Below are 14,704 nucleotides of genomic sequence, written 5' to 3' on the forward strand. Positions count from 1 at the left end.
CAATGTCGCTTTGTTCATTTTACATTTACAAGGAAATAAACTGAGTAGAGGTGAATTTTCGTCTGTTGATGAAATTAATCAGACCACCAGAGCATATTGTTTTTTATATTATATATATATGCTATAATATAAGGAGTTAATAACGAATTGACGATTAGAAAAATTCAGTTTACTGAATAAAGTTTGGGATGTAATATACATATAATGTTTAGGACCGTTATTCCTTTTAGTATATATAATAATGTTTCGTTTTAAATAAGAGGATAATCTATATACATGGTTACGTATATATGAGAGCGAAAGTTACGATATCGATACTTCTAGAAGCGCAATTACATTTACGGGATGACCTATTGATAGAACATGGTATTTGTCACGTAGGCAGTCCACACAAGAATCAGCGCCTCTGTAGATAATGTACAGAACTTTAGTTCTGCTATTTAAGGTCATCATGTTGAGTAGTAAAGTCAAAGATGTACTGGACGCCGTATGTACATTTGAAAAAATTGTGTAACATGAGGTCAAAATAAAAAGAACATATACTTAGTAAAATATTAACAAGAAAGTTGTACTAAATGTTCCATATACTTGTGAGAATATCTACCGATGTTTTGATTCACCTTACGGAGTTTATGCGAACTAAAAAGTACAGTTACCACTGAATGACGTGTTGCACATATTTTTTGATTGTAAATTGTAAATATATTAAAACTAGGTTAATTAGGTAACACAATAAACGTGTAGCCATGTCGGACGAATTGAAACTAGATCACCGTGCGAAAAAAAGGATCAAAGAGGTTAAAAGGAAAGCTAGACCAGGTAAACATGTCATAACCTAATTTTATAACCTATACGTTGACGTGATATGGGCGTAAATTACTTTTAACAGACAATTATTCTTGACGAATTATTTTATATTGCTAGTATGACTAGAAGTAATTGAGACACCGTTTGTCTTCTTGTGACGCTCGTCGTTATAAACAGAATTTGGATATGTGATACAAGACCGAACTATCTTTGCCGACCTTGGATGATGTAACTCCAAATTTCCTGAAAGTATTGCGATAATAATATAATATAATGCACTTATACGTAAATAGTTTACCGTTTAAATTGCTGTATAAACATTAAATATAATAAATTATATAGTGTCAGTAATATATACAAATCTTAATAAACCTTCATTGTTTACATAATATATTTTATTATTTTTATATTATTCAAACGTTTCATTCTTTCAAAAATCGTTCCTATTCTTTTCTTTACAATAGTTAAATGTTTCTTCTAGAACTTGGTGATAAGGCTGCTTGGATCCAACATGGCTATAGTAAAAAATTTGAATCATTTTGGAATTTCATTGATAACGTGGATCGTATTGACGAATCTAAAGTATCTACAGAAGAATTTATAGAAAAATATGAGAAACCTTACAAACCTGTGATAATACAAGGTGTTCAAAATGGTTGGAAAGCCCAGTATAAATGGACTATAGAGGTACATGTTTTTTAAATTAATTACAAAATATATTATTATCTATGACTAATAATTTTCCATTAAAATGCAGAGATTAGTAAAAAAATACAGAAATCAAAAGTTTAAATGTGGTGAAGACAATGAAGGATATAGTGTAAAAATGAAAATGAAATATTATGTACGCTATATGCTTAATAATGAAGATGATTCACCTTTGTATATCTTTGATAGTTCCTTTGGTGAACACCCTAGACGAAAAAAATTACTAGAGGATTATGTTATTCCTAAATATTTCCGTGATGATTTGTTTCAATATGCTGGAGAACATAGAAGACCACCATATCGTTGGTTTGTTATGGGACCTGCTAGGTCTGGTAAGTATTTTAATTACTTTCATAAAATCATAAAAAATTACAGTAATGATATTACCTGCTTTAAAAGGTATCTATATAAATAACTGCTTTATCTAAACAATTATTTTAGACTACGTTATGAATAAGTAATGTGAATACAGGTACAGGCATACACATAGATCCATTAGGAACAAGTGCCTGGAATGCACTGATTTCTGGGCATAAAAGGTGGTGTTTATTTCCTACACATACTCCGCGAGAACTTCTTAAGGTATCTGCGACTGAGGGTGGTAAACAAAGAGATGAAGCTATTACATGGTTTTCTGTTATTTATCCACGTACAAAATTGCCTACCTGGCCACAAGATTGTTTGCCAATAGAGATTTTACAAAATCCTGGTGAAACTGTTTTTGTTCCTGGCGGTTGGTGGCATGTTGTTTTAAATCTTGATGAAACTATAGCAGTTACTCAAAATTTCTGTTCCCGTACGAATTTTCCAGTAGTGTGGCATAAAACAGTAAGAATTTATGTATAAAACAATGAATTTACAATAAAATAATATACATGCTGTATAATAATATACGTATGTTTTAATAATTTTGCTATAGGTACGGGGGAGACCAAAATTATCACGTAAATGGTTAAAAGTACTCAGGGATAAAGAACCAGAATTAGCAGCATTAGCTGAAACTATAGATGTAAAAGAAGATACAGGTGTTGCCAGTGATTCTTCTAGTGGTTCTTCAAGTAGTTCTTCAAGTACTAGTAGTAGTAGTCAATCAGAAGACAGTGCAGATGACAGTGGTCAAGAATCATTGACAACACATAAAAAGAAAAAAAGGTAGGAACTTGTTGTTTTATTATATGTAGTTTTCGGACTGAAAGAAAACCATATTTAATATTATTATTAGTCCATTTATTTTTTGTAATTATAAGTATAATAAGACATAATACTGTTTTTAAATTTTTAGAAGAAAACTAAATAACAGCCAACCCTGACAATATCAAGCATATGGGACCTACAGAGACCTCAGACTGTACAGTATTAACCAACAATTGTTTGTACTAAGAATAAATATTATAATTATTACGACCTTTATGTTCATAATAAAATAAATGCTAGATAATACCAAATTTGTTCTTATTAAGTAAATTTGTTTAAATACTATACTTAATCCACGATAATGCACTTAATTTTTGCTGAATCAATTTTTTTAATAATACATCTTTGGACTTCATATTTCTATATACTATAGAATCGTTTTGTTATTTAAAAATTACATTTATAAATTTTATACATGTGTTAAATGCTTATATCCATTAAGGCAGTACACGTAAAACTTGTTATAAAATATTTAAAGTGTCAAACACATCATACATATATGATCTCAAACATAAAATATCGAAATTAACACATCAGCAGGCAATAGTCAGGTGCATTATCATTACAAATCCTCGAATTAATTATCCATTGTGTTATAAATTAATACAAATTAACAAATAAATAAAAAAATATAATTACAAAATAAATACAACATTTCCAATGAGTGCATGTATTAGCTTTTCAATGAGTTGCTTCTCTGGAAAGTTCTTGCATCTCTCTTATAGTAGCTCCACAGCCTCACTGTTGCATCACTTCACGTTGACATCATATTGCATGCACCATATTGGAGTGTAAATAACATAGAAGCAAAGTAATACAAGAAATTAAATTAAATTTTCATATTCGTTAAGTTATACAAGTCAATGATTATGACAAGTATTATTTTCTACTACAACTTCATTCAATCAAACAAATGTTTTACATAGAATACATTCATAACTGCAACCACACTATTAATGACAAATTTTTGCTAAAAACTTGCATAAATACTTTCAAAAAGCAATACACACAGCTTTGATAGAAACGAATGAGAATTGATCAGTAAAAGAAATATGAAATTTTAAAGAAATATCATTACGTTATTCTTTCATGTTCAATAACTAATCTACCATGTAATATCAATAAACAATTTTACAGAAATTTAAAGCGCATTTCCGATTTTCATTACATTCGATGGTAATTACATGTCAAAGCGTTTGAGGCAGAAAATTAAAGTTACTATTATTTTATGATTTATCTTTTCATTGTATGGAATAATAATTTCGAAACTATAATAAACAAGTATGTAGGTGTGTAAGCAAACGAACTGTTGTCTGTTTTTTTATAAATATTTACCAGCTGAAAAGTTAAAATTTTATCAAATAAAATTCATGGTATGTATTTATGATAAACATGTCCACACACTTTTATAAAACAGCTGAGTGGACAAGCATGCGCATTACCACACCAAAAAATTATAAATGCAAAGGAATATTATGCAGCAAAATAGAAAAATAAGTTAAAGGGAAACTGTGGAAATAGACATGGATAATGAGGAATCGGGAATACGCCACAGCTTCACCTCTCCAGAGCTGCAATCAACATTTTAGATGTTATTCCGTTCAAGAAAGTTATGTCAAGTACTGAACCCGAGCACATATTTTAACTTAAAATAATTTATCTAATAAAGTCCTCAAAGTTAATTTAGAATAATGTAAAATTTGTATGTTATTGCAGCTTATATTTCCAATATGCTTCGGGTCAGTTTAGTATGAGCAACAATACAAAAATGCATACTTACTTGCTTGCAGTAAAAACGTGTTGCTGATTAGTTGTTACAGCATTGATAGCAGTACCGTGTGCTCGAACTTCTCCTATTGGAGTACATTCTGCTTGATCCTTTGGTACAGACCAGGCTTTTAACACACCCCCTCTGCATCCAGATATCATTACAGATCCATTATTAATCATACACAAACCCAAAATCCAATCTTTGTGAGCATTATTTAGTGATTGAACTAGTTCCATTCTGCTCAAATCCCATCGTTTAATACACATATCCCTTGATCCTAAAAAAAGTTTATTATAAATTTTAAAAATATCTCGAATGTATTAAAGGCCATAATTATGTTAGAAACCTGATTTTAAAAATACTTGCCAGAAAACAATGTCGATTCGTAAGTTGTCAAACATTGAACACCATCATAATGTGGAGGTGCCAGACTGACCGATTGCCCGGATGCATTTGGTTCAACAAGAGATATCAGATGATCTTTGCTACCTGTTATCACCCTTCCATCATCTGCGACAGCTAAACACATTACTGCTGCCGTATGTGGTGTACTTAATCTTCCAGTGTGTGTTAATTTACGGAGATCCCATACTCTGACTTTATCGCTAGACGCGGTATATAATTCTTGCTCATCTATACTGAGCACTAAATCATTGATGGTTGTTTCACCAACAGGAACTTGAAGCACTCTAGATGGAGTTGATAATGCGAGTGGTCCACTTTGAGCTTGACCAGATGAAAATAAAGTTTTCACGCAGCTGTTTCCTGTACGCAAATCCCAAACTTTTACATATGCTGAAGAAACACTGAATAATAAATTATGCATTGGTGAATATTTCACCGCTACGACGTTGTTCGGATGACCACTTAATGTGAGATTCTCAATTCCTGTCCCTAAATCCCATACTTTGACAGTTCGATCTAAAAATTTTATACATAATTAATGTATAAAGAATATTAATAGAGAGAGAGAGAGAGAGAGAGAGAGAGAGAGAAATGTAGGATACTTTTAAAGATGTTAAATATTTGTTTTACGTCTGATACCTTTTGAACCACTGAAGAGCAAATCAGAAGTTACACATATAGTCAGTACTGCTTTGCTATGTCCTTCGGCAACGTGAGTGCATTGCAAAACAGCTCGTGGCTGTGTCTGAAAAAAATATATATCATGTACAACTAATAGAATGCAGTATTCATACTGTATTTACCTTGCCTTGATATTGAGAAATAATTCCTTTCATAGGTTGTGGATCTGTAGATGTTGGTTGTCTACTTGCAGTTAGTCTAGAGAAAACGTTTTCTTCTCGACTATTGAACCGTCGGTATGTAGTCGGAGATCCAGGAGGTGATGACACATCTGTATGTGCTACTTGTTCCCTAGTTGAGGGTTTGTTATGTTAGCGTGTTAGTTAGCCGGAAATCTTGTCAATTTTAATCCGAGGTAAGCTATATTGGCTCAATACAATATGGATCATGCAAGTGCATTATTATAAGATATAATTGTAAATTGATTTTATTATAATTAGTAACAGTGTTGCTGAATTATAAATATATTAATCTGTATAACATTAAATATATTACTGTATAAGAAAATATTACACATTGATATTTGGAAAATAAAAACTATAATAATAAATGGTTAATTTATGAGAAAACTGTAATTAATGCACATCATGATTCATTACAGAAAATGTTTAAAGAAATTTAAACAAAAAACAAAAAACAGAATGATCCACCAAGGGGCTTTTTAAAAGTATTTTCATAGAACAGTGTACCTTAAGTGTTTGTGCTTTTATTTATTAATTGTCATGTATACAAAATAACTGCTTACATATATACAAATTCATGATTCTTTTGCGAAACAATGTGTTTTATACAAATAGAAAATTTTGCGACATTTATACATATTTATATTAGAGAGAGATAGAAATGTATATAATACATTGAATAAATTGTTTGGCATTAAAACAATCTTAATAAGGTACCTGTAGTAAGAACAATAAATAAAATGTTATTATTACCAAATTTCCCGAAAACTAACGAATTTTCAAATGCATTTCGTATGAGATATAAAATTTTGTACAAATTGTATCTTCTTGCCTAATGCAACAATTTGTATGTTAGTAATCTTATTTTGTAAATTATTAACGTAAGCAAAATGTGAAAAAAAAACAAAATATAGAATCAAAAGAAATAATTTTTAATAAAGTCAATTCCATTAATACATACTTTCTTGTGTTTATAACAAAAGAAATTATGTCACTGGTATACCTTTTCTGGCTATAGTTCAAACAAAATTAAAATCTCATGATGAAAATATTATTAAATGCACTTGTCGAGAATGACATAGATCTTTTTAAGAAAAAAAATTAACCAGTAGTGCATGAAACAAGGCGTCAAGACAAAGATATACAAAGAATATAAAAATTAGGACGTGCTGCAGGATTATCACTCACATGGAGCCTCCACCAGGATGAAGCGGTCGTCGCAGCGGCCTTGGCGATGTACTATCACGTCGACTTAGAGTCGGGGATCCACCACTTATGCTACCATGACTTCTGGTTAAAACCAATCCTCTTACGAAAGAAAAATGTTCATTTTATATTTCACATTACATGATTATGTTATTGGAGAATAACTGTACTTACTTTAAACTACCAGGTGCACTAGGCACCCTCGTAAGTGGATGATTATGACTTTGATTTTGTTCTTCTGTCTTTAAATTATCTGGATTAGCTTGAACTCCATAAAGGAGCTCTTGAGGTTGTGTAGTCCTTCTGCGTACTTTATTGTTACGTTGTTTTTCCTCTCCAACAATAACTTGAGTGTAATTTTCACTAATATTTCAAATTAAATAAATATTACTAATAGATATTGCTAAGAGGTATTAAAAAAATAGTGTATGACTTACTTATCTGGTGATGAACTCCTAGAACTAGGTGGACTATAATTCATAGTACTATGATTATTCGTAAGCGATAAAAGATCTCTGTCTCGCAACACGTGCTCCAATAATTGATGTTGCACATCACTTTCTTGCGCAACTTGATTTAGTCTTGATTCCATGTCTCGGACTTCAAGCTGCTTTTGTGCAGCCACGCAACTTTGCTCGACAGTAAAAGCTAGCATTCTTTGTAATAAATATTGAGCCTCATCTACCGACTGAATCGTTGATATAAGAGCTTCAACACCAGGTTCCCCTTCGCCTTCACCATCTCCCATTTCCATCATATCACGTTGACATTCAGAGATACTATCCTGTAAAGAATAACTTGAAGAACAAAGCAACATTAACTTGGCTAATATAAGAAAAGAAAGTTACCTGTAGATAGCTAATTTTACTTCTCACATTATCAATTTCTTCATCTATGTCGATTGTGTCACCTCTCGAACTTTCTATAACATTTCTGTGTTTTTGAAGCTTTTCAAGTTCTCTACCTAGTTCTTCTCGTTCTTGAAGAAGTCTTTCCATTTCTCTCTCCGTTTCTGCAGCTGCCTGTTTAGCCAATGCTTGCTTAGCAATGGTTCTTTCAAATGTTTGCCACCTTTGTTTTAATGCTTTTGGGTTAATTGGTTTAGGTGGTGCTCTACCGGCAGCCTTTTGGCTTAGACCTCTGTCTCGTTTTCTTAACGCTGAAACTTCTTCTTGTTTGCGTCTAAGAACTACTTCTTTCATTCTTTTATCTGCCTCAAGCGTTCGAATCGTATTTGCATTCTTCCTACTTTCCTTACGCAATTGTGCTATTTCTCTATTACGTCTCAACTCATTTTCTTTATGTCTCTGTGCTTCTTCGCGCATTTTATTCAGAAGTTTTACTTTTGCTCGCTTCATCTCTGCCAGTTCATTTCGAAGCCCTCTTAACCTGTTCTCATTCTGAGATTGACTCTTAAGTAGCCTCGCATGTTCCTTCTTTGCAGATTGCAAAAGTCGTACTTCTTTTTGCATAGCAGAAAGTTTCTTTTCATATTCATCGCGTAATTTTTTCACTTTTTCTGTTGGTGGTATTGGTTGTTGTTGTAATGATTGCAACACCTTATCTCTTTCTTCTTGGGTATTTCTGATTCGAGCTTGTAATTGAGCAAGTTTATCTTCGTAATGTTGCTTCATAGTTTGTAAACGTCGTTGAGAAAGTTCAAGTTCTTGTATTAGTCGTTGTTTTACATCAATATCTGACGTTAAAGCTTCCAATTCACGACCCATAGCTGCTTCTTCTTCGTCTTCTTCTACAAAACATTATATTATATATGTCGGGTTTATATTAGAATTAGAGTTAGGGGCGTGAAACGAATCTTCGTTCGGATTACACGTTGTCGTTATGCAATAGAGAAGACATTGACTAGTGCAAATACGATTATTATAGAATTGGACAAGTAACCGTGGTAATTAGATACTCAAGAAACTAATGACAATGATCGTAGGTTCAATAACGAATCCGCGGTCAACGGGATGCTAGATGAACATGCTCACAATATCTAAGTCGGACTCTTTGTTAAAACGTGGAATATCCACTAAGCGTACAGACACTAAGTAACTCGCTAATACAACCTCACGAGAGAATGACTTTCCGTCGCGATGATGCTGCGGAGGAAAACTATGATGGGGTGTGTCTAAGGACACAAGATCATCGGATTCGTCGAGGATAGCCTTCGTTCAGAAGGCGAGGGAAATTGGCATTGCTGCTAATTGGTCAATCTCCATATTGGTGGTGAGAAAAAGATGCTAGCCGCCCTCAAGGGAAAGTTGCTAGTGGGAGATGCCGTTCGTTGAAAAATAGGTCTCTCCTATCTTCCCGTAGCTGGGACAAAGACTGTTTGTTTGAAAGACTTTAGTCAACTAAATCTTAAGATTTATAACGGGCCCTCAGGCTAGCTGAACATGTACTGCGGAGACGCATCGACATCTGGCAATCATCTTACTCGAAGAATAGGGTCTGCGTGTGGCGACCCACGGGACAGAAACCGTTGGAATGTTTACTGTCGCGTGCCGCTACAAATATTTCTTTTAAGGAGAGCTATAGAATTACTCCGTACCTTTGTTAGACAAAGCGTTCATCCCGTGACCGCGGCTACGTTCGGCGACTGGCTGTCGCCTCGAGACCAAGCTCATTATCACAAATCTCGAACAAATACAATCGGATCGAAAGACGACAATTGTTTAATTACGCCTATGATAGAATCTAGATTACGGTGTTAGGGGACTATCCCGAAGTTCCAAAGGGGAGGCTTCGATGTCCTTTCATTTCCGACATATATATGTCGGAGATGAAAGGAAAGCCGAAGCCTTTCCTTGGAAATTTTGGGAACATCCTCTAGTACCTTAGCCTAGATTTTATTATAGTTGTAATTGCTTAAGATTTGTAATAAGCGAGATTGGGTTCGAGGTGACAATCGGTCGCTGAACGTAGCCACGGTCACGGGATGGATGTTTTATCTAACGGAGGTTTGGAGTGGTTGTATGTGTTTTCCGAGAAATGTGGTTGTGGCGGCATGCGGCCTCGAGAGCGGGCCTAGCCACGTGTGATGTTGCCTTGGAGGTGCCGATGCAATGGGACATACATTGTATTAGTAATCAAAACTCCAGGCAGAAACTGCCTAGCAACGGCGTTTGGAACTTTCTCGATGCTTCCAACGAGTGTGCCTAGCAACGGCGTTTGGAACCTTCTCGATGCTTCCAAACGGGTATAGAAAACAAAATGCAATTGTACAGGGAGAAAAATCTCCACGAGGCTGGCATTCTTGCGATTGCCTTGGAGAGTGATACATCGAGCATTTTCGACGATCGCATTTGCGTCTAAGTTAGTTTCGCTTAGTAAGGAGTTATCCCGGTAACCGTGGATTCGTTTGAACTCAAACATTGCTAATAGTATTATTTAATTTAATTATTCGTAGATCGTATTATTCATTAGGCTTAGTGTTTGTTAGACTTATTATTAGTTGTACTTATTATTTGTTAAGCTTAGTGATAGACCTGTATATACGTGTAAATAAAATCTCGGCTTTGTGAAACGATGGCTAGTCCACATGAAGAGTCGTCGCGCGCCCAAAATTCGAATCGTGATCCGACATATAATTATATATTATCTAAATTATACATATAATTATAATTATATATATATACCTTTTCTATCGGAATCATCATCTGAATCATCTTCGCTCACAGAATCCTGCCCTGCTTCTGTATCATCACCTTCTGTTTCATCTCCTGTTTTTCCAGCAATATTGGAAGTATGTCCATGCTGTTCCTTTAATGCAGTTAATGTTTCAATTTCTTTTTGTAGTTCTTTCTTAGCATCATTTAATACTGATGTAGAGTCACTATGAAATATGTATCCAGAATCACCATAAGGGTTGGCAGCATTAACCTGTGTGAATTGAAACACCATTCGAAAATCAATTGCTACATAGGTTAATAACGTATGTATCTGCTATTACTATATGCCTTACAACTATCTATGTGCTATTATACCTGTATTTGACGTTTCTTCAATTGCTGATACATAGCTTCTGCTTCTAAAAGACGAGCTCTTAGTTCTTCTATTTCTTGCAAATATCCTTGTATTAAACTCGTCACTTCAGGATTTTCACCTGTTGATGACAACCATTGACCGGTATCTTTTTCTGCCTGCAGAAGAACATTCTTTGCTGTCAATGCTTCAACTGTTTCTGAAAGGGCTTTTACTCTAGTACGAAGACTCTGTAATTCACTGTTCAACATTTGATTTTCATGCCAAGCATCGTTTATACCATCTTCACCAACAACTCTTTTTCCTAATAAAAAATAAATAACAAATTAAAATTTTAACTTTTCATAATAAATTTGATATGTTATAAATACCAATTCTCCATATCCATATAATATTTTACACATTTACCTTGCCTATATTCCATTAATTCTAATTGAAGCTGCTGTATTTCTCTTCTAAGAGAAGCAATTGTTCTTGAACTCTTATCTTGATTAATTGTAACTTTATTCTTTATGTTCCTTGCTCTGTTTGCATACTTCAGAGTACTTAAAGTTTCCATAAAATCTCTATCACTTGGTGATACACAGGCTATCATAACAGTTTGACTGTTACCTACAACCATTGTACATAAATATTTATTGATAAATTAATACAATTAGAATAAAAGTATGTATTTTATAAATATATTTATGATTCTATTACCTCCTAGTGAATCTTGAAGCAGCCTTGTTAGCTTTGAATCTCTGTATGGTACATGTAAAGCTCTTTTCGTCTTATCGCCAAGTGCAGAAATTACATTACCTAAAGCCAACTATAATGCAAAAAATAATTGTTCTGATGGTAATTACAATATTGTGTAGTTCTCCTATAAAATTATCAATACATTACCAATCCACAATTTATAGAAATCCCTTCTTTTGCTCTATCTCCAGTAGCACCAGTTCTTTTTAGCCTTTCTGATCCAGCTAAATCTACAAAATGAAATTTTGCAGTTAATGTTTCAAATTCACCAGCAGGTTCAGAGCCACTTGTATCAACATCAGCATCTGGATCTTCAACTTTTACGTATCTTTGCTGCTTTATATATAGTGTAAATATTGCATGTGATCTTGATGACTGGGTATTCATTTGGGTAGATCCAGTTGTACGTGACAATGCTCCTAATCTTAAATACTCTAATGCTTCCTCTGGACTAGTAACAATTCGTGGTTCCACTCCAGCTAAATGAATATTGCCTGAGGGATCTTCATGAATACGAGCACCACCCCTAGGACCACCAGGTCCTAGTAAATCTTTCAAGTCCTCATTATACAATTCCAAAAATTGTGCAGTAACCTATTATAACACATAAAGAAAACAATTTATATAGAAGAAACATTTTATCTTATGAAATATTAAATTTCACTCATAAGTAGAATAATTTATTTCAGTGAAGTAACATGGATTTAGAATTGTATACAAATTTTCTTTGCAAACCTTAAATTCCGGAGGCATTTGTGCACGTTCTCTAGCCTGCTGTTGTTTTTCCGCAATACCATTGAACAGGTGTCTAATAGCTCTTGGAATAATTCCAACTACAGCTTCACCTACTTCCACATCAAATCCAGTACCCATAGTATATGTTTTACCAGACCCAGTTTGACCATATGCAAGAACAGTTGCATTATATCCATCTAATGCACCTTCTACCAAACGTGCAACACATGTTTCATGAATTGTGCTTTGTCCAACACCAGTATCAAAAACATAATCATATGTAAAGGCCTTGTCTGGTCCAAGAAAGACTTGGGGTTCTCCTGGAGGTACTTGAGTACAAATTCTACACATGTCAATTACTTCACGTGCTACTTGAGGCCTTATTCTGTGATTAATAACAATAAATTATGAATTACCGACATTTCTTAATATTTCGATAGAAGAAAATTAAATATTAAAGATTAAATACGAATATAAACAATGAATATGAAAAAGAAAAAGTACAAATGATTTTTATTTTTCATATATAAATTATGTTTAATCAATTCGTATTCGTATTCATATATAATGTATTACGTTGTAGTCACATTTAATGTGTTATAATCAACATCATCGTACATAACGCATCAGCTGTTACTGTAATAAAAATCCCGCGCGATGGTAAGAAGAAATATATACAACAAAATCCATAAAGAATGCAGCTAAAGAGCAATTTGAAAATATTCAAATAAGGAAAAGACCAGATGGTTAAATGTAGGAATGACTAATATAAACAATTGGAAATTGAATAAATTATGAAGAAACGAAGAAAATATGGTGGGGGAGGAAAAATTCATTCATCAGAAATCGAGATGCATGTTCGTCGTTCGGTATACAACCGGTAATAAAGCCTACGACCTACGCATCCAATTCTTTAAAAGGAGATATTATGCGATTAAAGTACGCAATGCAGTACTGCGTAAAAAAGAATGCTGACGGCATTTCAATTATAAAATAACTTTATCGAAAAATAACAGGGAGATTTGGAAGATAAAAACGAAAAATATTAATGACAAATATCGCATTTACATATCGTTATGAGTTTGTTAATAAAATAAATAATTTTAAAGAAGTGAATAAAAAATTAAGGATATTAAGAAACATATGAATATGTCGATAGTTAATTCGTGTAACTGTTTTAGTAAGGATATTCGGAGAAATCTGTAATCATGTTGAAACGGTCTAAATAGAGGAATTTTCTAAAATCGTGAAAGTGTAACAGGAATCAATGCCTTTCGCAATTCTAATCATTGGATTCGTAACAATGGATCCCAAGTGAAAGAAAAAATACATATCTATAGTAATAGATAAGATACACCGGGAAAGAATATATAATGACAATACGCGTAAATTACGGAAACATTGGAAAAGTACAGCATTTTTTACAGCAAAATTTTTACGTTTTGAATTCGAATAATACTTCCCGCGAATCTTACAGTTATTATTAACTGTATCACATCGGTGATATAAGCTGTCACCGCGTATGTCGTTTTAGTAGCTTAGTTTGCGACAATGTAGCCTACTTGACAGAGTGTCTTGCACAAAAACAATTTGATGAATTGATGTTTTAATAGAAAACCTGGACTTACCGTACGGCAACGCGTACACTCGTATCATCAGACATCTCGATATTGAATATTGTGTAACTCTTTAGGATGTGAAAGCAGAAAGAACAAAATCTCACTGGAGAAATCAACGAGAAATTGGTGCGATTAGGCCGAAACTATTAGGCGATGGGGCTATAATTTTTCGATATACAGATATACTGAATGCGCACGCGTTATTAGATGCGGCGACCGTGAAAATTCCGCATTTTTCGTCGTGGACGCGCGCACAGACAATTGTGAAATCCACTCAAACATTTCTCATAACGAAAGAAAAATCTCTACGCTAGTCGCGTCGGCCCAAGGACTGTACAGATCTTGGATTGAAATCATACGTGACAGACATCTTTGATTCTTTATGGCATAAACCGATTATGTAGCACTATCTGTTGACAATTCTCGAAACTGTTAACGATTCTCTGTCACTCAGAAATTATATTACATATATCATTTGTTGGTAAGTTCTTATTTGTTGTATATTGAGTCGATAATACTGAGAATGATGGTAAAATAATAAGGGGCCTCTATTCCTTTGTTCTATACTTTGTGTTATCGTGATATTATCCAAATTGTAATAGAATCCGTCTATATTTAATAACTAGTATTTTTCAATTACATTTTTAGATTTCCAGCAGTTATTT

The 14,704-nt window shown here is 33.5% G+C and overlaps 2 protein-coding genes across 3 annotated transcripts; one reads left to right on the plus strand and one right to left on the minus strand.

The window, feature by feature from the left end:
• Positions 1 to 48: 48 nt before the first annotated feature.
• On the plus strand, positions 49 to 2,960 carry PSR (bifunctional arginine demethylase and lysyl-hydroxylase PSR). The gene is made up of 6 exons (XM_033335593.2): positions 49 to 819; positions 1,289 to 1,494; positions 1,565 to 1,847; positions 1,988 to 2,343; positions 2,435 to 2,667; positions 2,798 to 2,960. The coding sequence occupies exons 1-6, from the start codon at positions 747 to 749 to the stop codon at positions 2,823 to 2,825; spliced, it is 1,179 nt and encodes a 392-aa protein (XP_033191484.1). The 5' UTR covers positions 49 to 746; the 3' UTR covers positions 2,826 to 2,960.
• Positions 2,541 to 14,430, minus strand: Klp31E (kinesin-like protein 31E). Of its 2 annotated transcripts, none has more exons than XM_033335569.2 (16): positions 14,049 to 14,430; positions 12,421 to 12,805; positions 11,833 to 12,279; positions 11,647 to 11,755; positions 11,353 to 11,556; positions 10,947 to 11,248; positions 10,599 to 10,842; positions 7,803 to 8,704; positions 7,392 to 7,738; positions 7,129 to 7,317; positions 6,937 to 7,056; positions 5,689 to 5,857; positions 5,525 to 5,630; positions 4,847 to 5,401; positions 4,490 to 4,757; positions 2,541 to 3,461 (listed from the first exon to the last, which is right to left on the minus strand). In XM_033335569.2, exons 1-16 carry the CDS (start codon positions 14,081 to 14,083, stop codon positions 3,383 to 3,385), a joined length of 4,461 nt encoding a protein of 1,486 aa, XP_033191460.1. In that variant the 5' UTR covers positions 14,084 to 14,430; the 3' UTR covers positions 2,541 to 3,382. The 2 variants fall into 2 exon arrangements, with proteins under 2 accessions (XP_033191460.1, XP_033191461.1); XM_033335570.2 differs by having other exon boundaries at positions 2,541 to 4,280.
• Positions 14,431 to 14,704: the final 274 nt, after the last annotated feature.

This window comes from Bombus vancouverensis, chromosome 14, assembly GCF_051014615.1.
Source record: "Bombus vancouverensis nearcticus chromosome 14, iyBomVanc1_principal, whole genome shotgun sequence".
NCBI classification, from domain to species: Eukaryota; Metazoa; Arthropoda; class Insecta; order Hymenoptera; family Apidae; genus Bombus; species Bombus vancouverensis.

What these genes read in the sequence shown, in the direction of transcription:
- PSR (XM_033335593.2), top strand. Translation starts at nt 747, where the DNA reads ATGTCGGACGAATTGAAACTAGATCACCGTGCGAAAAAAAGGATCAAA. An exon ending in AGTATAAATGGACTATAGAG is followed by an intron (nt 1,495 to 1,564) that starts GTACATGTTTTT and finishes ATTAAAATGCAG; the next exon opens with AGATTAGTAAAAAAATACAG. An exon ending in ACACATAAAAAGAAAAAAAG is followed by an intron (nt 2,668 to 2,797) that starts GTAGGAACTTGT and finishes TTAAATTTTTAG; the next exon opens with AAGAAAACTAAATAACAGCC.
- Klp31E (XM_033335569.2), bottom strand. Translation starts at nt 14,083, where the DNA reads ATGTCTGATGATACGAGTGTACGCGTTGCCGTACG. An exon ending in AGGAGTTCATCACCAGATAA is followed by an intron (nt 7,318 to 7,391) that starts GTAAGTCATACA and finishes TTGAAATATTAG; the next exon opens with TGAAAATTACACTCAAGTTA. An exon ending in CGAATCGACATTGTTTTCTG is followed by an intron (nt 4,758 to 4,846) that starts GCAAGTATTTTT and finishes AACTTTTTTTAG; the next exon opens with GATCAAGGGATATGTGTATT.